Genomic DNA, 24381 nt, shown 5'->3' on the forward strand with positions numbered 1-24381 from the left:
ACTAAGTGTGCTGAAAATTATGATTGGATAAGCCAAGTTTCTTCTAAACCTACATGATACCAACACTTCCAGACAAAAGATGAAAAAAAATCATTAGGAAGAAAGACTGATATCACTGAGTCTACAATGAGCATAGGGGCAGGAATAAAAAGAAATTTTAGTGGAGTGCAGTACCATAAGGGAAAGTCCCCATAGATTATTTCAGGCTTTTTATTTTACTTTTATCAAGTGAAAAAAGAGAAAAACAGAATAAATTTGGATATCATCACTTGTATTGGCCCTTTCTGAGCTAATGGTTTTCAAATGAAACTTACCCATTTCATTTTAGGAAAAAAAAAAAAAATTGGTACAGGTGGTGCTATTTTATCTTTTCAAAAGTCAAAGAGCATCCCTGAATCCAAATGCAAACCTAAGCTTAGGAGTCTTTCAATAATCTACTTTGGGCACATCATATGCAATATTACACTATGAAAAGATTTTTATCAGAATTCATTTTAATGGGCACACTTGATAAAAACCAAATTGTATAGAAAACAGTTCTTAAATTTGGAGTTGTAATCTTTTTTGACACAATTATATATTTGGGAGGAAAAAGAATGATGGAGAGAAATGAAGATGGTGTCAAATGATATCTTAAAGTTAGGAAGATTTTCTAAAGAGTCACATTGCTCAAGCCTCTGAGATCCCTTAGCCTTTTGGCAAATATTGACAAGCCTCTTCAGCTGAGAAAATGGGATATAATGCCTGTTCTTTGAAGCCATGTGGTAAGACTAACTGTTCACGAATACTCAGCTGTTGCTCCTTGACTTATGGTGGCTTTCATTTTCCTACTCTCTTTTGAAGTTGGTATAGTCATGTTACTTGTCTTAGCTAATGAAATGTACAGGGGCACAGACTTTGGCACTTCCTTTTCAAAATAATAAAAGGCAGTGTATGGTTTCTGTCTGTCCTTTTTTTTACACCTGTCATAGCAGCCAAGCAAATCTGTCCTGAGATGGGGTCTCTGCTTCCCTGAGTTCTCAAGGAACTATGGTAAGGAGAGTCCACATGACAGCTCACATAAGGTAGGTAGACTGAACAAAAAAATAACTTTCATTTTATGAAACCACTGGGATTGTGGAGTTGTTTGTTTTTTCCATATGACCTAACCTATTCTAATACAAGTCATATATTAGCTAATTTTTATATATTAAACAATGAAGACTATCAAGAATTTGTAATATTTTTAAGCCTTTGCCTTTTTGCTAAGCTGATATCACTTTATGTCAACTATCTCCTTAGCAGTCCATTGTCATTTCTCCTTTGAACAGAATTGTACAGAAAGGTAGAAAGAGTTAGCCTAAATTTACTTAAGAAAAAAATCAATGGAGCAGACTAAGGTTCTCAATATATGATTAAACTACTCCTTACCAATAATTTGTCCCAACAAAAGAATAGAAAACACACTTAAAGTTCTCTTGATTAACTCTTTGAGATATAATTGATTACATTATAATTCCAGTGATAGAAAACAATGGGAGTGGCCTCTGTTAACTACTCTTGCCAGCTGATAAATAACTATAGAATAAAAACTTCACATCCTATAAGCTATTTAAGCCACTGGTGATCAGGAAAAATAACAGTAGAAAAGTAATATGTCAGAGAGTGAAGAGATGATGGTAATTGAAACTTTTGTAAATGACTGCAGGTGAGGGTGATAACTTGCTTTTTCTGTAAACACAAACTTGATAGAAATAAGTGCCCTTTGAAGCTATGAAATCTAACACTTTTCTATGGTTTATGCATAAAATTTGACAATTTTTTGCAGGAGAATAACTTGAGAAATCAAAATTTGATTTATAACATGAAAAATGATGTTACTAAATTTTTTTGACAGAATCATCTAGATAAGTCTCAGCAAATTTGTTCAACATTCCCATAAATAATGATTGCCTAAAAGGCAAGGCTCATTAATGCATATAAGATGATTTCTATTGATTCAGCTGGAAGAGTTGGAATGATGGTATTTTAAAAAAATATTTAATTAGTAAATCTTATTGGCTAACTTAAGTTGTTCAGTCATATTGTTTTAAAACCTGGTAGTCAGTTATGCTTTTATATAACAATACTTTAAGGGTCTTTACATTTTTTTCAATATTTTCTTAATTTTTTTCCATCTTTGACTTTATTTTTAACTCCTCCTCCATGAATAGATTATATTTTGAAACTCAGAAGTTTAAACTAGGAATTATTCACCTTTTTGATAGTTGGTAAAGGAAGAATTGCATTCTTTGAAACATACCAATTTCCCGAGGACCTAACTGAGTGTCTCTATACATAGAGACATACACACACACAATAAAAATGAAACTTAGCTCCTATTATGTGCTTTTTTAATCTAAAGTTAAATTTTGTTAAAGTTTAGAAGAATCTATAGAGACAAATGACTTCTAAAGAATTGAAACGTTTTCTTTTTGGTATTACTCAATAGTGTTAAGGAAGGAAGCAATAAAATCACCCTCATTGAATAATCTACTCCCCCAGGCAATTATAAATCCTTTGTTCTCTGACCATTCACTAGAAATTCTTACCTTTATCTTTAAACACTTTATCTGAAATTTGATCCATGAATCATTTGCTGTTCAGGGGATAGATGTTGAATCAGAATAGACTAGGCTCTGAAGATGCTAAAAGTTATGGGAAAGGAAAGACAGTCTCAGAAGGAATCCAAAGATGACCTTTCTGCCACAGCGTTCCAGGGCCGACTGCAGTGTGTTCTAAACTCTATCTTCTGGGCATTCACAGATATCCCAGAGGATGAATCCTAAATGGTCTGAATCAGTGATGTTGGGCTTAATCCTCATTGACAAGTTATAAAGTATATCAAAATTTCCTCAACTTCCCCAGCAAATTCTGACACCAAATACTGCATTAACTCAATCTATTTCATTCTAATCAGCATTAGCAAGTTAAGGGGCCAAAGACACTTGCACTTGTGACCACTTGGCTTCAAATTCAAGGGTTCCCACCTGAATTTGCCCCTCAGATTGGATAACTAGAATGACTCAGAACTCACTGAAAATGTTATACTTACAAATATACTTTTATTATACTAAAAAAATACAAATAAGAAGAAGCCAAAAGAAGAGACACATAGGGAAGGTCTGGGAGGGTCTCAAGTACAAGCTTCTAGATGGGGTCAGAACCCCATCACCCTCCTGGTACAGCACAGTCATTACCAATCATGGAAATTCTTCAGGGATGGCTTCCAGCGTCCTAAGATAATGGAATCAATACCTACACAGTTGAATCAATTTCCTGCCCCTCCCATCTGCCCACCTGGCTCAGATCCCCAACTGGAAGGCTGCAGCTGTCGCTGACCCCACCCTGTCATTTCCTTAGCATATAAACTAAGCTATATGTGGTACTAGGTCCAAGGCAATTGCTGCTCAGGCAATTCCATTATAAAGGAGATATGATTAACAATAGGTGGGAGATGTGAAGCATCCATTTTGTACTACACAGTAGTGGAAGAAAATTCAGACACATTTTATTTGCCTTTCAACCATAATAGTGATGTGGGCTACTTCCTCTTTCTAAATTTTGTTGGCTGTGGGTAGGAGGTGTTCGTCTTTTCGTAGATAACCTTAGCTGTATGTATCCTGACCTGTGAGTGTGGGACAGTGAGAGGCTGCAGCCCTGCCCCTTGTTAACCATGGCAATGACTCCAGTCCTGGAGAAACAGTTTATCAATGCAAACTCTATAAACTTTAAATATTCAGGGAAAATGCAAACCAAATATGCTAAAAGCTTATCTAGAATGTTTGAAGTCCATGCTAAAAGCTTACCTAGGATGTGGAAGATATATGCTAATGCAAGCCTACTGAGCACTAAAACAAAGAACGATTTGGCCCTTCTTCTGTATAAAAGGAACTCAAAAATCTTGTTTGGGACTCGGATTTTGGATTGAGAACCTCCAAGCCCAGCTGGTCGTAAATAAATCATTTTTCCTTCCCAAAAATTATTCCTGAGTCCTGGCCTTTCTATATGCAAATAATTGAACCTCTCTCGACTTCTACAATAATAGCATAGCTAATATTAGGTCCTTATCATGTTATATGCTTAATGCTAAGTATTCATATAAGAATTGCCTCATTTGACCTTTATATAAGCCTACCAATTAGGTACTATGAATTTTCTCATTTTAGATATCAAAACTGAGGCAGTGGAGGTTTAAACACCGACCGAAGGTGACAATGGATTTGGAAAGACATAGTAAACCAAAACCATTTTCTGTAACAATTTTGTAAGATTCCAAAGTCTTTGTAACTTTCAAATGATGGTAATTGTTTCTATGAATAATACTTTGAATTCACTGAAAGCAAAGTTTGTGTCATATTTAAATTTGTATCCCCAATATTTGGTATAGAGCAGATATTGGATATATGAATGTTGAATGCTATTAACTAATCTATTTCTTGATTTTTCATGATAAGTAATAGTTTAAAAAGACCCATATTTGCTTTCAGAAGCATCAGACTCATCAGTAGTTTTACCACTTTCGATGATCTTATTAAAAAATAGCTGAAAATGTACATGAAATTGGCTTAAACAATAAAGATTCATCATCTGACATAGCATAAAACCTGGTAGTTGAGTGGTTCAGTTCTAGATTTATTCAATTCAGCATGCATATAAATAAATATATGCTAGTAAAGAATAAGAAAGACCTTTCTGCCTCACTCTCCAAGTAAGGTAAAAATAAAATATCATAGAAGATCAGAAGCAGTTGAGAATTTTGTCTTGGTGGTAGAGGGAATATCAACATAGAAAATTGAATGATAACTGATATGATCAAATTTTATTACTTCCCTACTTCTTCTACCTAACATTTAATGAGAACACTTTTGGGTAAGAGACAGTTTTGAAACCCTCTGAATACAATAACCCATTTAATCTTCAAAACCATACTCCAGAGTGGAACTATCTACATTTCCACATTGTAGATGGGAAACTGAGGCACAGAGATGTTAGTAAAATTTCCCAAGGTCATGTAGCTAGTAAAAGGTGAAGCTAGGGCTTGAATCCAAGAAATTTGGCTTCAGGACCTATGTTCTTTACTATATTATAATTTCTTCCCTACTCTCTTGATTATAAAATTTTCTCCTTCCACTTTTTCTACATAGAGACTTAGTCTACAAAGAGTCTTAATATTTTTCAAACCACACAATACAAATACTTTAATTCTAGACAACCTCTCTTGAGCCACTATTTTTGAATAAAATTTATTCATAGTAACCATTCCTTGTTTTTTCTTTCTTTATCAAACATTTTCTCAAAGATATTTCAATGGATGAAAATAGAAAAAGTACTTTCTAGGTGTAGGCAGCAAATGAATTTAGTCATGTAGAATATATACAGTCATGTAAAATTTTATAGTCATGGTAAAGTAAAACTTTGGCTGGTGAAAAAGACAGTAATTTGAAATTTTTATTGGGCAAGAAACCACACACAGGTAATGACTCAATGCAAAGATCATTTGGGGTAGTAAGAAAGTAAAGATAGAGTTGGAATTGGCTTCTATGAGGAAGAAATTCATAAGAAGGGAGCTTTGCTGGTGAAAGTCAAAGCCTTGTGTGTTGGTGTCAGCAAATCTTAATTTTTACAAAATGGCAATGACATTCTGCCAACTTAGTCTTAATGCTATGGCAACTTCAATAAATATAAAGAGCAGTAACATCAAAAAAATTACTTCACTCAAAAATACAAGGAATTAGTAGCAATAAAACTACAAAAACTATAGAAAAATATTTTTTCAAGGATTAAGGTATTCAGTGTAAGTTTACAAAACATAATAATTATATGGCAAAAAGAAAATTATATTTCTATTCTTTCAAATTAGGTCTGAAATTGAGCAAAGCCTAAGGAAAGTGATGATGGAAAGATTTTAGATTTCAAGTACACTAAGCAATAGTCCAAAAAGTAGAGTTTCTGAAGGCATCCAAGTTTCAGCATTTAGATTTTGTCATCCATTATTAACTATATTATTAACTATATGGAAGATCTTTCATCAGTGAATGGCTTAGCCACATACATCATTTATATAAATATATAATTTAGTGGGTGAACAACAAATCTGAGTAGAAAAGTAAGAGCCCAAGGCCAAAAATTGCCTCCCAGTCAGACCTTCCAGACTCCTATAAAATGACCTTCCAGTTAGACTCCCCCCCCAAAAATTTCTTCTCCCTGTGCTTTCTTGGCACAATAAACAAGGGACTTTCCACATGTGTTAGTGCACTAAAATACATGTCACATGGCATGACTGTCTTTGGTGGGCTTCCACTCACCTTCCTCTATTCATTTAACCTAAATTTTCTTGCTTCATCTTTGGAGTAGTGTCTTTACAAAGAGCAACCAAATACTAGATGGTCATTGTTATGGGTCACTGAGTTTGTATCTTAGCAGGACGTTTGATGACTATTTTTCAAGGTTCCTAACATTAAACAGTTGCTTTCACCACAGGGGATTCAGATAGAACTTTTCAATATATTTTTTAATAAGTATGTTCCATCTTTTTCTTTTTCTTTTTTTTAGGTCATAAGCCTATATAAACTTTTAAGAACTATGAAAAAATAATTTCTCCTTCTTTCTAAATTCTGTGGAGTATAGATTAGTTGTAGAAATGACTATTCCTTAATGTTTATGAAATTATCTTTTTATTTTGGGAGCAACATTATGAAACTATTAGTTATAAAGTTTTTTCAAAAATATAAACTTTTTACAAATAATGTAAATGTTGATTTAGAACAAATGCTTTTTTTAATTCTTAGTTTTGAATAACAGATAAACACATCTAAATAAAAACATGGTTTAAAATTAAATAGAAAAGGCATACACAAAGAAGACTTTTCCTCATTTTTGTCTTTGATTTTCAAAGTGTACATCATCATTATTTTTCTATGTATTCACAGAAAGAGAAGGAAGTGGAAGTCATTCTACTAAGAAAAAATACCTGTTTATTAACAATATCCATATTATTATAACATATAATTTTTAAAATGTACAGATTTAATGACTGTCTTATTTTGGTCAAAAAATGTATTAGCTTAAAATAAGAATGGTAGATAACCTATTAGACTGGCTGCTATTAAAAAGTTAGAAAACAGTAATTGTTGGAGAAGATGTGGAGAGATAGGAATGTTTATTCACTGTTGGCAGGAATGTAGAATGGTACAGCCACTGTGGAGGACCATTTGGCAGTTCCTAAGGAAGTTGAATATAGACTTGACATAGGACCTGGCAATACCATTGCTAGGTATATACCCATAAGAAATGAGAGCAGTGACATAAATAGACTTCAGTAAACCAATGTTCGTGGCAGTGTTACTCATGATTGCCAAAACTTGGTAACACCCCAGGTATCCATCAATTGATGAATGGATAAACAAATTGTGGTGTATACACATGATAGAATATTATGGAGTGAAATGTAAATATGTGAAATATGAATATGGGTAAAATTGCATATATAAGACCATTTTTCTTTGTAGCTGAACAAATATAGGTTAATACTATAAAACGTTACGATCAGACCAAAACAAAACCCCTTATACTAAGTGAAGGAGAACAGACACAGAGTACTACATTTTGTATGATTACATTTATATAAAATATAAATATAAATCAATTTATGAAGATGAAATTAGATTACTGGTTATGTAGGACTGGGGAAAGAATGTGAAGGGGTATGGAAACTTTCTTTTAGGAGTAATGGAGTTGTTCTAAAATATTTTTGAAATGATGAATGTACAACATTGTGATAATACTAAAAGCCATTGATTATATACTTTGGATAGATCTTATGATATGTGAGTATAACTCAAAAAAACTGTTTAATGAACAAATAAATAATTGTACAAAAACAGCCAGAAATAGCAGCTATGTACGGCAGGGGAAACAGAAAGAAACTGAGGGATGAGGAATTTTCTTGTTTGTCTGTTTTATATTTATTATTATCAGTATTGAAATAACGAAAATGTTCTAATAATGATTGAAGAGGAGGTGAACACACAGCTATGGGATTATACCAAATACCATTGATTGCACACTTTGCATGGGTTGTAATGCTTTATTAATATGTATCAATAAAATTGATTTGTTTCAAAAAAAGAGAATGCTGGATGAAGGAACAAAAACTTGGACAACGAAATAAACCAATACAAATGTTTGAGTTATTATATACATATAATGGAAAAGGAAAAACTGCGTAAATGGAATGGAGGAAACCAAAAATTGATTTGTTTCCAAAAAAGAGAAAGCTGGATGAGGGAACAAAAACTTGGACAACGAAATAAACCAATACAAATGTTTGAGTTATTATATATATATAATGGAAAGGGAAAAACTGAGTAAATGGAATGGAGGAACCCACAGCATATGAATACAAAATGTGGGAACTAATGTGTGAGTTAAATATTAAAGACCTGACTGATTGTTACTTGCAATAGCAGAGCAGAGAAGAATTACATGGCAAGAGCAAGAGGCTTTGGTTTTCTTCTCTGAAAATAAGTAATACATGAAAAGCCAGTATTTACTGGCTTATACAATAGTGCCATTCTATCTTTTTTATGGATTTAGAGGACACTCATTTGGGCAATATTGCAGGTCACCTATATGATCATCTTCTAAATACAGAATTCCTGTATTCAGTGGACTATGAGTTTAATGACGTCCAAAGGTGTGATTTATCCATCAATGTTTTTAGCAGTTGTGACCCCACACATAGTGACTTTTCAGTAGATATCGGTTTATTTATTAATATACTTCACATTTGAGAACTTCCATAAATGAGTAATTCAGACATACTCTATTATTCTTGGTAAACAATTGCTGATCCCACCCTAATTTACTAGTTTAATGTGGGGCTTAAAGTTCTCCTTAACCATTATAAGTCTCAGAACAACAAATTTCTTTACCTGTATGATCCTAGAACTGAGATATCCTGATAGGAACTCTGCATCCTGTTCAAATATTTCATATCTCAATGCCATTGTCATATTCAAAAGTATATCATTGCAGGTATATTTTAGAGTGTTCTTCTGTTTGGCAATGACAATGGTAGAAATAAGGTAGTAATTATTTGTCAAATACAATGGATTAGGTATTTTACATATATTTTTAATGTATTATCTATAAAATTATATATAGTTTTACATATATTATCTAATATAATTCTCAGTAGAGAAAACTATAGAGTAGTTGAACTGTTTCCACCATACCAAAGAAAAACTCAGGCCAAGGAAGTTAACTATTTATATTAAGGTTCTACATCTTCTCAGAGAAAGAGCAGAAAAGCAAACCAAGGGTTCTATTAATCCAGAGTCCATGCTTCCCAGAATTCTTCACTCTCTTGTTTATAAAACATTCTTCATTATATCAGAGCCCCAATAATATATTTACTGTTAATGATATTTTAATATGCTAAACACATAAATAGTGCAGTAAGTGATTGGTATTTCTACATAATTAAAAAAAAAACACATATTCAGATTCAATTACCAAATTCAGAGCATTCTCTATGTTCCAGGTATTATATAAATATTTTCAAAAAATATTATCTCATTTAGCCTAATCTCTGTAATTATTATAACCTTCTGAGATAAATTTAACTATTTACTTTTTTACATAAGATATAATACACTCAGGTAATACGTGGCAAAAGGGTAAATGAACTCACAAATCGGTGCCCTGAAAGACAAATAATGTGCCCTTTACTCCATTATGCTAAATACTCCTGAAACAATTTAATCAGGCCATTTTCATCATTTTATCACACAAATGTATTTTTACAAACAAGATTAGGGTACATGAGAGGGCAATTGAGTCCTGGCCTGATTGTTGATGGAAAAGTTGCGTTTTCAGGGAGTGAGGAAGAAGCAGCTAGTGACCCGTGACATTGTAAATTCTGCTTTGTGGCCTGGCATCACTGGAATTTTGCTGGCAGGCTGTGTGAGGTGATAATATAACCCTATTATCAAATGATTCATACTTAACTTGCTTGTTCATTAAAAGGCATGCACAAATTGTTTGCCTCATCAGGACCAAATATAGCTTTTCACATAAAGAGATGATATCACTTCATGTGAAATGATAGCATTAAATGAAAAGAAGAGGCTATGTCCAAATAACATTGCTCGGATAATAATGGCAAATGCAGTGGAGAAACTCAAAGTCTGCTAAAAACATCTCCTGAGACAATGTTTAAAATAACATCTTTGAAAATAAACTAATTAAAGCACCAATACACAAAACAAATTCATAATGAGTGGCTCATGACACTTGATTTTCAACAGTGAATTTGAGTTGTTTCTTCAGGGTAGAGCAATTTATCATTAATGCTGTTCTCCCTATGATCCAAGGGGTTACAATAAAATATTTCCCTCTTTAAGGTGAATTTGAAAAAAAAGGAGAAGGCAGTTGAACATGTTTTCTTTTAATCACACTTTAAAATTTAAAAAAAAGGCACTATAGATTTTAACTTTAAAAGATAAACAGTAGAAAGTCATGTTATAGGGAATAGAAGTGGCTGGACTTTTTTTGATTTAGTACTGAAAAGCTCAAAATCAGTTATATTTTACTTTTTCCAAGTTGCAGTTTATTAATTATGTTTAAGTGCTATTTGGCACTACAAAGTACTTAAACATGGCACTACATTATGTATGTGTTTTGTTTTTAAATTCAGCAAAAAATTGTTTACATTTTTTAGCTTTGGTTTTATCAATAATCATGTCTATTCTTTATGTAGTGTATTATAAATATCACATCTCAGGATTTATGCTTGTATAATTAAGATTAGTATACATATAATAAATGGCATTTTCTGTTTCCTTATGCCTTTTTTAGATGATTTCCAGAGTACTGAGCATGGGCCAAATAATCGCAATAAACATTCTTACATTATTACCCTCACACCAATCTCAATGTGTCCTTTACAAGAATTGTTTCTTTTAAATACCGGTTACTAGGTTTTTAACTTCTAACCTCTAATTAGAAATCACTACTTATTTGGAGGCCTTTTGGTATAACATGCATCTGAATAAAGCTTCTCTCCTCTTTCCCTTTCTTCAAATGTCTTTAATTATTCAGCCTAATTATTACATATTTGGGTATTGGAATTTTTTTGGTATTGGAATTTTATATAGAATTCTTGATCAAGGTTTTTTAACAGGAAAATAAAATTACGTTCTGACCAAATAAGGTACTGCTCTTTGTTCACTAGCCTTTTTCTCCACAATGTTGCAGGAGAAGGAGGTCTTAGTTACAAGAATAAAACTTGGAAGACCCTTTTCACTCCTTATTGCTAATTTATATTTGTTTTGTCAGAGGAACCGCTCCCTCATTAGGCTTTCATCTTATCTGTACTGTCAAATATTTGGTATAGGTCACATAGCACAGATTGAATATATACCATCCACATCACTGACATTCCTGTCTTACCAAGGTTCTAACCTGTCAGATCAAAATAAAGTTCATCAACGTCTTGCAGAATCATGCCCTTCATTGAATAGTGCTTTTTCTAAACCCTTAGATGAAATCCAAGAGCTTTACTTTTGACTGTAATAAAATCAAATCATCAAACTAACATAATACTCTTTTACAATTTTCATAGTAATACAAAATTCATTCACCCCTAATACAACCTTCAATTTTATATGATTACCTTCTTAAATCTTAATATGCAAATCCTTGCATCAAATTGATTTTAAAAATGTAGGTCCAGATTTAGCTGCATTTGTAGCCTTCTAAATTATTTGCCACTTTCACATACAATTCTGGAAGTTTGCTCTAGAGTGTACATATTAAAATGCCATTCTGAATATGGAATATCATTATACATTTTAGAATAATTAAGGTATGGCATATCCATTTCACCATGTTTTCCAACTGCTTATAATTAGTCAGGAGTGTTGGAAACACTGACTTGAGAAGGACTCTGAGGACATATCAAGGCTCAGTGGGAATAAATGTCATGGCAATGTATATCAAAGGAGGGGTGTGCAGAAAAGGCATATGTGTCAGGTACTTTCATTCTAGCAGTAGAGCAGAGCAATTAGGTTTCACTGTTTATAGGATATTGCTTAGCCCAGCACCAGGCAGTTAGTTGCCTTCTACAAATACTAGCAGATGGTGTTAATAAACTTCATCCTGTCTGTGAACAAACACAAAAACTTGTGCACCGTACCCTTTAGGTTGATGTGGCATTCGTTTTTCTTAATTAAACTATCATTGCTAGGCAGCATCAAAAGAAATCTCTAAAATCAAGGGTTTCATCAAGGGGAGATTCTCTGTAAACTCCAGGGAAAGCAATAAGCAGATCATTACAGAGTTATCAGCCCCCTGCAAAGTTATAAATTAAAGAATCAGTATGCCATCAAGTGACAAAGAACTGAGGGGGGCAAGCATGGATTGGGTAATCTCTTATCTTTTCTTTCAAACAGAATACAACCACATAAAGTGTGACTACACTCCTCTATTCTTCCAGTTTTAATAAAAATTTTACTAGTGGGAGATAAATCTAGATCATGTGCTCTATGAAGTATGACTTAATAGACTTACTTTTAAGTCAGTGAATATTAGTAACTTATGAGAACCACTTTTGAGGCTGGAAAGTAAAACACGTACTTTCTAAATGAATTATTGTCTCATTCAAAATGTTCTTGTTTCCGGTCTTGAATTTTTAGCAAGTGCTTGCTCACATCTTCTCCTAAAGAGTTCAGACCCCCACCACCCTCCATTCCTTCCACTCAAATGAGGCAAATTAATACCTCCCTTATCAAGTTGCCCAGCATACTCTACAGATATTTCTATTAAAGCAGTTATCACGTATTATTGTAATTGCTTGATTACATTATAGTTTGCTCCACTAGACTGTGGGTTCTTAAAGGAGGAATTGTTTTTCAATCATCTGTTGATCCTCAGCAGGTGATAAAATGCTTTGCACAGATAGATCCTTAATAATTACATTTGAATGAATACATTTATCCATTCTTATTATTGCTGAGGAGGAGAAAAAGTGAACTTGGCAGGCAGAAGTAAAGGAGGTGGTATTTCCCAAAACACTTTAGATGAAAATCCATAGAGGTGAGAGTGAAAGTCAAAGGAAATAGCCTGAAGGGACTTTGAAATAGAGAGTAGGGAAGTAGGATATACTCTCTGGTAAACAACAACAACAACAACAAATAACAACAAATAGAAATGTTTGTTTTAAGGTTAGACTCGGATACCGGTACTTCATACTATTCATTTCAAATTGGTCCTTTTTGACTACATGCCCTCTATTTATGAAGGGAATGGTAAGATGTGCTAAGGAAAAGTGGGAAAATGGAGCTAACACTAATAATTTAGTATGTACCTGGCATTATATATATGCTATCACATTAAACTATAACAGCACTTTGATTTTGGTATTTCTGGCTATCTCTTCACATTAATATAAATAAATAGTTTCCAAATTAATACAATATTTGTTCAAAGGACCAGTGAGATGGAGGAAAAAACAGCCCCATGATGGAGAATAATTTTCAGGTAGTGTTCAGAATGCTCCATTGAAACTCCTTCAAAATGCTTCTTAAGTATCTGGTTTTAAGTAGCTTAACAAGTTCTTTTGATTTTTAGGGAGGGTTATGCCTTAAGAAATAACTACATGTCTTTTCACAGATTCATGTATAAAATTCCTTTCCCTCACACTATAATAAATCTTTTTTAAAGAAAGATGCTAATTACTTTAATGAAGTGTGAACATATGGTTAGCAACTCAGGCATTGGAATCAGACACAAATAGGTTCAAACCTGGCACTGCCCCCTCAATTCACCCCCAATCCTTATTTACTGTTAGGAGACATTCCTCATGGAATTCTGAAGTTTCTGCAATAATGTCAGCAGAGGTTCTTGCAGTCTGCTATTCCAGACTATCTTAGCTTTGGAGGATAGAAACAGTGACTTCCAACAGAACAAAGGGCAAGTATGCTTACAGCCTGGGGAGATGTAATGTTCCCTCCAGAGGAAAGAGCAGGCATGCTTGCTTACTGCTTATTGGAAAAGACTCATGTTTCTTAAGCTCAAGATTCCTCCTTCTCCTGTAATATGACCCATGATGTATCCAGGTATCATATCATACTCTTCATGTCATCCTATGAGAATCATTGTTTGGGGAACCAGCACAAATGCTGATATTCTGGCTCCTGATACTGCTTTGAGTAATAAACTGTCCTTCAACCCTGATCCAGTTTTGTTTATTCTACCATCATCCAAGAAATGGGCAGAAAACATGGCAAACTTGCAAGTAGAGTAAAATCATAGACTCTTCATAGTTCTTGATGTCTAGATGAGGAACTTGAATATAGTCTGAATATCAGTGTTATAGTCTACTGTGAAACTGAATTACGATTATGTCTATAAAATACATAGTACATTGTAAGTGCTCAACTGAATAAATAATATTGGTAGTTGTATTTGTCTGCCAAAGGGGTGCTGATGCAAAGTACAGAAAATTGTTGGCTTTGATAAAGGGTATTTATTTGGGGTGAAAGTTTACAGTTACAAAGCCCTAAGAATCCCAACTTATGGTTGCTTTCTCACCAAAGTCAGTTACACAAGTTGAAGCAAGATGGTCGCTAATCTCTGCAAGTGATCAGCCTTCCCTCTGGGCGTCCTTTCTCTCAGCTGCTGGCTGGCATAGGACTTTGTCTCTCGGGCTTCTCTCTCTCCTGGCACAGGCCTTGTTCCTTTCTGGGCCTTCTATATCAGTGTAGGCTTTCTTCCCAAAGTCAGCTGTGAACTATCAGGCGAATGGCTCATCTCTCCCCCGGCCCCCAGGATCAAAAATGACAGTTCTCTCTCTTCGTGAGTTTTCTTAAGTGATTGTCGATTTATATTAGCTCACCAAGGGGGCAGGGACTCAACCTGACTTCCACCTTACTGACATTGGCCAATCAGAAGCCCTAAATTGATTTTATCAAGTAAACGTAACACAGGCCCCTCACTGAATTTAATACAAAGGGGATCACACCCAGAGCAATAGATTAGTTTACAAACATAATCTGTCTCTCTTTGGGATTGATAAATAATCTCAAACTGCCATAGTAATCACAGTTTAGCATCAGAGGCAGTAGCATTAGTAATAGCAACAGTAGTGGTAGTAGTTGTATAAGAAGCAGCAGCAGCAGGAAAGCAAATTAACATTGAAAGAATGCCAATATACTTTAGATACTTTGCTAAGTGGTAGGAATGGGTTATCTTACCTAACAAAAAATGGAGTAATTTTTTGTTCTCATTGGTTAAATGAGATAAATTATACTAAGAGAGTTGATAAGATTTGACTAAGGTAACTCACACAGTCTCAAAGTTGGGATAAGAAGTTAGTGGTTTCTGACATCCAGGTATTCCTAATGCGTGAATTTGCAGCTACATGTTTGGGAGGAAGCTATGACGTCATTTATTTACATAAGCAGTTTGACATTTCTACCTCCCATCCATAGAAGAATTACAAAAACACATGTCAAATATGGTACAACTCATTTACCTTTTGGTTTTTTAGGAAATAAAGTCGAGAGAGAAAATCATGATAACCTCCAGAATTTTTGCAGGAAGGATTCATCTGTGTATTTAGCCTTTTTTTTCTCTTTACATATACTATCTTCTAGGCTCTGTTCTTTTAATGTTACCCATGTTAATATATTATTATATTTTCCACAGATTACAAATAATCTTTATTATTATCTATACTAAACTGCGCAGTATTTTCTGTTTTTAACCTCACAAATTCCCATGCTAATTTCTCTGTTGTAACTCTGTAAAGATATATAGATCCAATAAATCCTTCTCCATGAAAATAATTTTCTTAACATCATAAATTCCATATGCTTTTCTAATATAAATATGAAGGTATAGAGATATTAAAAAATATGTTTAAATATGTATATAGAGATGCATATTTCTATTTAATTTCACAGGTAATATCTTAAGTTAGAAAGTATTTTCAATACACGTCATGTAGTATATGTTATACACACATAAATATATTTTTTAAACTTCCGATTCTATCGAAGGAGCAAGCAACAAACATGTTTCATAAATGTAATGATTGTATACAATGTTAACATTTAAAATGTTTCGATGGTTTCAAACAAATATTCAATCAGCATAAAATCAGTATCTTTACCTCTACAGATGGGAACAGGAAAATCCCATGAAGCTGTATTAACTGAATTGGCTATGCAGGTTAGTTGAGGGTGGCCATCGAGTATATATCCAGTTACACAGCTGTAGCGGATCTTGTCCCCAACATCGAACCTTGTACCATATAATACACCTTTGGGTGGAACTCCTGGGTTTCCACAAGAGCTACTCTGCAATTCTATAGAAAAAGGGGGAAAAGAGAGTTTACAGTTAATTTAATAAGCAGTTTGATGTTGTAGATTTATAAGACTTATATAGAGATATGAATGCCCTTTTTCCTTTTAAAAGTCACAAAAAGAAAATGTCTTTTGTTTCAATACATATAACGGAGAACTATGGGAAAGAAACTAAATTTTACTAAGTATTATGTATCATTCTTTGTGCTAAAGAATTAGATATTTTATATTGTTTAATCTTCATAGTAACCTTTGAAATCAGTATTACTCATATGTTATAGGTAAGTAAACCTGAGGTTCATAGCATTTACATAACTTTTCGTGATTATTATTCTAATAACATAGCATTAAGGAAATCTAGTTTAATCAATATCCTTCCCATTACTTAACCTACACCATGAGCACTTCTCTGGAAACCATTTCAGGTGGAAACTATTATTTTTTTTCCAACTAATTGAGAAAAAGATTAGTTGCAGTGGGAAATGGACATTTTTTTTTAAGTTAGAGAGACTTGGGCTAGAATCCTGCCACTATTATTTGTTTAACTTTGGATATATAATAAGAATTATATTAATAAGTGCATATGGTTATAAAGTTTTAGTTAGAACAGTATATAACACATTGGAAAATGTCTGATGCATAAGTATATTTTACCTATTACCTTGTTATTTTATTAATTGATGCTTTAAAGTAAGCAAGCATACCAATGTAAGAGACTTCAAAAATTAATATTCATTTCAGAGAAAATCCATTTCACTTTAAATGAGCTAACGGTAAGAAGATAATTTTTAAAAATAGTTCAAAATAGCAGAACTTACAATATTTAAGTGAGTTTACAAGCAAATTATTTTCTTTTTTTCCTATATTTTCCTAAAATTCCTATTATATTCTTAATAACAATTAATAATATACAAACTAATAAATTAATGGTTTAAAATGTATTCCAATTTGAGTAATGTTAATTTCCTACTTTTGACATTATACTCTGTTTACATAAGTAGTTAACATTAAGGGAAGTTGAGTAAGAGTATACAGGAGTTCTGTACTATTTTGAAACTTATTCACAAGTCTAAAATTACTGAAAAATAAAAAGTTAAAAAAAGGCATTTCAATGCAAAAATGAAATATGTTTCCATTTGCCTTGATATCTTTCATTGTTTTTTAGTTAATAAGTTACGTTACTTTATATCAAGATAATTTTAAACCAATGCAATATTGAAAATAACAGTGACAATTTTAAGTAAAAATATCATAATAAAATGTTCATAATATATGTCTGCAACTATATAAATACAATGGATACTAATTTGCATTAATAGTTGTACACAGAGATGAAATTTTGTCTTTTTATTCATAATGGACTTATAGTAATTTGGGGTTTTTAGAAAATTACATTCAGTTCACTCTATAAATTTTTCAATACTACAGAAAAAAAAAAAAACAACAACACTGATGAAATTCAAAATAAAATGAAAAATTTATTGAAGACAGAACATCCATAGAGCTTTTAATATATTTTAGAGCGAAAGTATTTACTTTGATTCTAAACTACTCATTATTTTAGATTTCTGAAACCTGGGAAAGTGAAGAACTTAATTAATATTTACTAATTATAAATGTTTTCCATAAATAACCAATTTCCATATGAATCCTCAGCATTTAATAATACATCATAAACTAACATTTGAAAACTATTAAACTGTTGGTAACCAAGGTTAATGATCCCTAATATTTCACTCTACTATTTCTCAAAGGCATATGCTATAAATACATCTCAAGGAAAATTTACAACACATTCATTGCTCATGAATTTTGAGCATTTCTTTGAAAAATTGCTCTTGAAATGAGCAGTAGTTTATTTTGAAATGCTTACTTTTTGGAAAATTCGTTTGATAAATAGATGAAGTGTTTGCTGTAAGAGACCGTGAGGTTAATAAGTTTTGATAAAATGAATAAGAATTCAATTCCCTTAACAAAGGAGATACTTTTAATGAAACTACCACTTGTGGCCTTAGAATCAATTCATTCTTCTCCCCTATTCCCTAAAAAATAATTAAGGTCAGGACTTCAATTATCATAATGTTATATATCTAGAAGGAAAGTCGTTTCCAAATTATTTCATAGGAAGCAGTTAGGAGTGAGGAGGGAGCCAGGAAACAGAGAATAAAGCTCTAAATAATTGTTATATTCAGATTTAACTTTGATTTAAATGAACAAAGAAACATTGCCCGGAAAAAAAGTTGATTTTTAAAAATAAATACAGCTGTATATTCAAACTTTGTATTACATTAACTGTTTTAGTAAATAAAAGAGTTTTAGAAATAGCTAGGTTAGAAGAACTTTTAGACATTGTTTTACTAACAATCAAGTATTTGAATTTCAGGGGAAAATGACGATAAACTGAATATGTACAATAAACCATAATATGAACTTACATGAAGTAATTAGTATTTATGATAAGGAGTGATTCTGTTTTACCTTTTTAAAGGTTTTCTTAAGAAAAATAGAGATCTAAGCAATACATAAGTACAAATGTATACACAAGTTCACCACATTCTGCACATCACCTCAGTTGTGTTTCTGAAGCAAATGATTATGTCCAAAAGCAGAGTTACAGAATAACCTAAAATGATCTTTCACCAGAATAGGATGATAATATATTGATCAAAAGGTCTAAGAGATTAAAATAGGACAAATATAGAATCTGACAAATTCATATCTGATATTAAATAATGGGATCCGTGTGGATGAGGGAGTACTTTCAACTGACTAACATTAAAGTTGTCTATTTTCTGCCTGAAAGATGCTATTTCATTTATTCTCTCTTCTCATATATGCTGTAGTTATCATCAAATAATGTGAATGTTTTTGGACAACATAAACCATTCTAAAGAGTAAAGGGTTGTTAATACTTACAGCAATAAAATTTCCTGGAAAAGACCCACAGTATATATATCCAAAACTTAAAATTGTATTACATAGGATAGAGTTTAATGACACACCAATATTAATCAAATGAGAACAGTAAGATAAATTATTTGGTAAATAATGGAAACAAATTTCTTCATCAAAGGCTCTCAAAGGTTGCCATTCACATTGCTCTGTGATATGTACCACTTAAAGGAATCATCCCCCTTATTTTTCTAAGAGTTCACAATTTGAGAAACTAGCAGTATTCATTGTTTGAGTTGATACTCTGTGCCATACTCTGTTCTAGACACTTTGCCACTTGCATTTCACTAAATACTCAACCATCTATGACTTTACCCACTGTACAGAAAGGGGAACTGAGAGTCAGGTAGATTAAGTAAATTGCCCAAGGACATCCAACTAATGAAAGGGTGGATTCTCTCTAGTTTAAAAGCCTCAGATAAATTCAAAATTGCATGCTCCTTTACCCTTGAAAATCAGAAAAGAAAAAAAGATATTCATTACGTGTTTATTAAACATGTATCATGAACAATGCTTTCTCTTTCAAAATACTGGTATGATCTACCCTTGTAGAGATTATATTTGGTGTTGACCAAAGGACATAACTAAATGAATATAGCCTATTAATTATAATGTAAAAAGTGGGATAAAGAAAACATATAGGTTATAATGAAAGCATTTCATGGAGGAAACAGTCTTGATTAAGTGGAATTGGAAAGGATTTATCTACAAAGTACAATTTAAATTGAGAACTGAAGTAGGATCAGGAGTTAGCTAGAGATGAAAAATGGGAGGAGGGTAATTACTATATTCAAAATTGAAAAGTAAAAGAATCAAAGTGACTTATTAGTTATTAGATTTGGCAATAAAATGAACACAGGTTTTATGGATGTGGTACAGTAGAAACTCGAATGAGGAAAAAATATCCCTAAAGGATTGAGAAAAGATAGGTTTTGTAGTAATGTATAGACTCATAAATATAAAGGGAAACGATTTCTACCATTAAATGTTTAGGGAATTTTGTAAGCTGTTAAGAAGGGAATGATTGAAGGTAAATAATTGAAATTGGAAGCAAATAATTGAAAATATTCACTTTAAAGATATATGTTAATGAAGATTTTTATAAACATCCAGGATATATACCATGTGAGTTAACTAATTTAATACTATAATATAGAATATGTGTAATTATTTTAAATAAGATCATCAAAATTAATTTTCAAAAATATGACTAGCCAAAATGAGGTATGCATAGACTATTTGGATATAAGAATACCAAACTTCACAGCGCTTTTGATATGATTACATGAAACATTTATGAAAGTCATTTATATGTTGAGTAACATGGCAGCTATTATTATTATTACTAGCTTAATAAATTGCACCTTATTATTATCAATCAATTTGAATTTGAGACATGTAAATTAGATGTAGTTAAGTTGTGATCTACTAGAGGCAGGATCATATGTATAAAATCGCCATTAAATGTTAATTAACTATGCTAAATCAATCCTAATATCTTCAACTTAATCAGAAATGTAGTAACATGGTCAAGGATAAAATTAAATTGTGCCTCGCCAAATCATAAATGAAATTCCTAGTCTCCTATCAACTATTGTTAGAAAAGCCATATAAGCAAAATCACAAAACTTCCCTACAGATGCCATAGATTCATTTATTCTTTCATCCATTGAGAGATATCATATATCAAGCACTATGTAAGGAATAATAGCTATAAAATTAACTTTGATATCTTGCATCTTAATGTAATACAGACAAGTTTAAAATAAAGGGAAAACAATAAAATACAATTTAAATCCTGCTAGGCAGTGTATATAAAGGACTATAGGAAAACAGAATTTATTGATGATTTCCTTGGAGAAATTCAACAAAAACTACCAAACAATTTACAAATAGCAAAGTGATTTATACTAAAAAACTTATTTTAAAAAACTTGCCTCTGAAAAATGTATTCTTCAATTTGTTGAGCATGCATGGATAGTTTTGAAAGGCAAGATGTGTTATAAAATATCAGAAAGAAAATCTGACCTTGAAAATTCAAATAAAAAATTGAATGAAAGGATAATGGATACCATGGCTACAGAATAGCATAATTATTCACTCAAACAGATGAAGCATGATCCTGCTGAGATCAATTAACATTGTAAAATTATATCTACTAAGGGATGTAAAATCAAGTTGTTTGTATTTCTTACAAAAAATTAATCTCAGGATTTTATTTCCCAGATGATTAAAAATAATTTAGGAGAGCATAACATCAAGTTAAATCAAAATGTTTTGCACCTAATACTTTTCATCCTGAGATTTCAAAACATTTTATTAACAAATACATTTTCCACCTTGTTTAATGGAACAAAATGCTCCTGTATTAAAGATGCTGAAGCACTTCATTCACATAGGTCATAGAAGGTATAGTTTGAGAATTCACTTGAGGACTTTGGTTTGACCAAATATTTCATAAATATCTTGAATCACAATTGCTATACCATGTCCCCATGGACTTGTCATTCAAAATGTATAACTGAATGATATTTATTTCTCAAAACATTTCCTTCCTAGCTAGACTGTGAAAATCTTGAGAACAGGAGATTTAATTCATCTTTGAGTATTAAAACCTTATCACAGTAGGTGCTATATTGTTAACAAGCAAAAAAGAATGGCTAAATAAATTGAATTATCTCCTTTAATTAAATATATAAAATATGTTCATCATACTGAGTTTTTAAAAATTAAATATTTAGACACAAAATAATAGAGTGAAACCTAAAAAGTAGAAGAGCACTGAAATCATATCATGAACTTAATTTGAGTCATAATAAGCCCAGGACCACATTGGTAACACGTGATCTTGGAAGGGCAAAATTACATAGCTTTGCCATTCAAAGCAGAATCAAAGATTCTGTTTCTTTGAAAGAAGCCAGTTCTTAGGCATAATCATAGTTCCTAAGCTATCTCACAGGCATGCTGGCCATTTTCAAAGCCATCTTGAAGCAACAAAAGGTACAGATTTAGTAATCAAAGGGAATAATGGCTTATTATTACAATGAAAAAGAAGCCATTTTAGAGAGTATACAGTTGGCTGCCTGAGAAGAAATGAGAATACACCATTATTACTCTTTTAACTAATCTGCCTAAGAGGAATATAAATTAATAAATTGATTTAGTCCCCTAAAATATTCAAAGATTAAAATATATTTCAAGCAATTGGAGGATAAAATAATATTGTCACAATTATTTTAATTAAGAAACATTCTTAGGATGACTGATTATATCTCCAAGGGAAGCAAATGGGAAACAATAGAGTAGTTAGGGTAAAACCAAAAATATAAAACATTTACGCTATCCAGGTAACCTCATTCTGCTATGTTTTGGTGGTATGGGGCACATAGGTAATGAAGATAAAAGTTTTGAGAGTCAGATTAAGACTAATAGTCAAATAAAATGTAGATGATCCCTCATACAATGTAGAACAAGGGGTAGAAGTTAACGGATGTATAATTTTGATATGCAAATAACAGGGAGTTTATGTCCTTCTAATTTCAAAATATCCATGCTTTTTATTTTTGCAAAATAAACATTACCGCCTAAAATGAATTTATGAGAAACAATATTGTATTTTTGTTTGTACTCTGTCTAGTTACCAATGCAGCTAACCAAGATAGTTAGATAGAAAGTTCATGAAATAAGACTTGTGTAGTATGACCTTTGGCAATTAAATGATAAAACTGATCCCATAAACTGAAAAAAAATTCTTATTATGTATTTATTTAAAAAGGAATTTAGTTAATGGGTAGTCAAAAATAGAATCTAAAACAAATCACATGAATGCAAGTCCAGAGAGGGGAATGTACAAGATGTGGTCAAGGGCAATATGCAAAACAAGTTGTTTTAAGTGGAATATCATCCACATGTGGAAATAGAATGAAACTTTAGAAATTAATGTTAGGGTCATACTTTGGAGAGTCTTGAATTTAGCTGTCTTAGGATAAATTCTAAGTAGCCCCTACCAAAAGACCCCAAAATGAAATAAGATTGTAGTTTATTTCCCTTTTGAGTCCCTGAATGGTATAGGCTAGATTGGCCTATGCCCTCAAGTCATCCAGGGTCCAAAGTTCTTTCCATCTTGCTCCTGTATCATCCCCTAGGCTTTGTCTGCATAGTGAAGCTGGATTGCCACAAATGTTGCATTCCATGGTACTGGGCAATGAAAGAGAGGTTACTGAAGAAAGGAACTTCCCTCCCTTCTATCAAGGTCGACTGTGGTTACTCATGGACCAGAAACATGGTGAAGCAAAACATGGATGATTACAATAAAAATCCCCATGGGGAGGAGGGGAGAAAGGGGAATATTCCACAGTCAATAGTCAAGAAAATGAATAAATCCTGTTGGCAGTAATTATGAAGAACCTCCTGCCCCAGCAGACTCTGGTTCTGCTCTCTAGGAGGACCTCCTTTGTCTTTTGCCCTCTGTTGTCCCATCGGGTTGTCTTCTGGGTTGTTCTTCCTTGTCCATATTCTCAATGGCAAAATTTGAAGCAGGTATGACAGAGTAAGCCAGTCTTGCAGGTACCCAGTTTTTGCATCCTTTATCGGCTTTGCTAATGCTGATTTGGAGTTTGAAAATTGCCTTAAGGATTGAATAATCAGAGTTTTGCAGATGAGTAAAGGATTTATTTGACAATAAAACCCCCTAAAAACTTCTTAGGAATTGACGCATTTGCTTCTAGTTTTTTTCCATGTACCAGTGACCACACTGTATTCCCCCAACTCCCTTTTTCTAAACCTCTCTACTTTAATCATCTCTCATTCTCATTTTGATTGGGGTATCTTGGTCAGGAATGATGTCTATCTGATTTTTGCCTCAGGGAAGCCCTCTACCCTTTGTTAGGAAATTTGGGGGATTCTTGTCCCCTGCTGTACAGATATAGCTAACTTTTACAAATCGTATAAGTCACCGCAATTTTAGACTCTATTTCCTTCAATTTCTCCTTGAACACTGGTCAATTTACACCTGAACTCTTCTCTATTGTAAAACCTT

The 24381-nt window shown here is 32.5% G+C and overlaps 1 protein-coding gene across 2 annotated transcripts in view; it reads right to left on the reverse strand.

The window, feature by feature from the left end:
• The window catches only part of CSMD3 (CUB and Sushi multiple domains 3), a 1328729-nt gene that overhangs the window by 1039567 nt on the left and 264781 nt on the right, over positions 1-24381 (reverse strand). For both annotated transcript variants that reach the window (XM_058275930.2, XM_058275932.2), the window contains exon 4: positions 16199-16393. In XM_058275930.2, the coding sequence (XP_058131913.1) occupies positions 16199-16393 (195 nt within the window). The remainder of the gene's footprint in view (positions 1-16198; positions 16394-24381) is intronic.

Source organism: Dasypus novemcinctus, chromosome 14, assembly GCF_030445035.2.
Source record: "Dasypus novemcinctus isolate mDasNov1 chromosome 14, mDasNov1.1.hap2, whole genome shotgun sequence".
NCBI classification, from domain to species: Eukaryota; Metazoa; Chordata; class Mammalia; order Cingulata; family Dasypodidae; genus Dasypus; species Dasypus novemcinctus.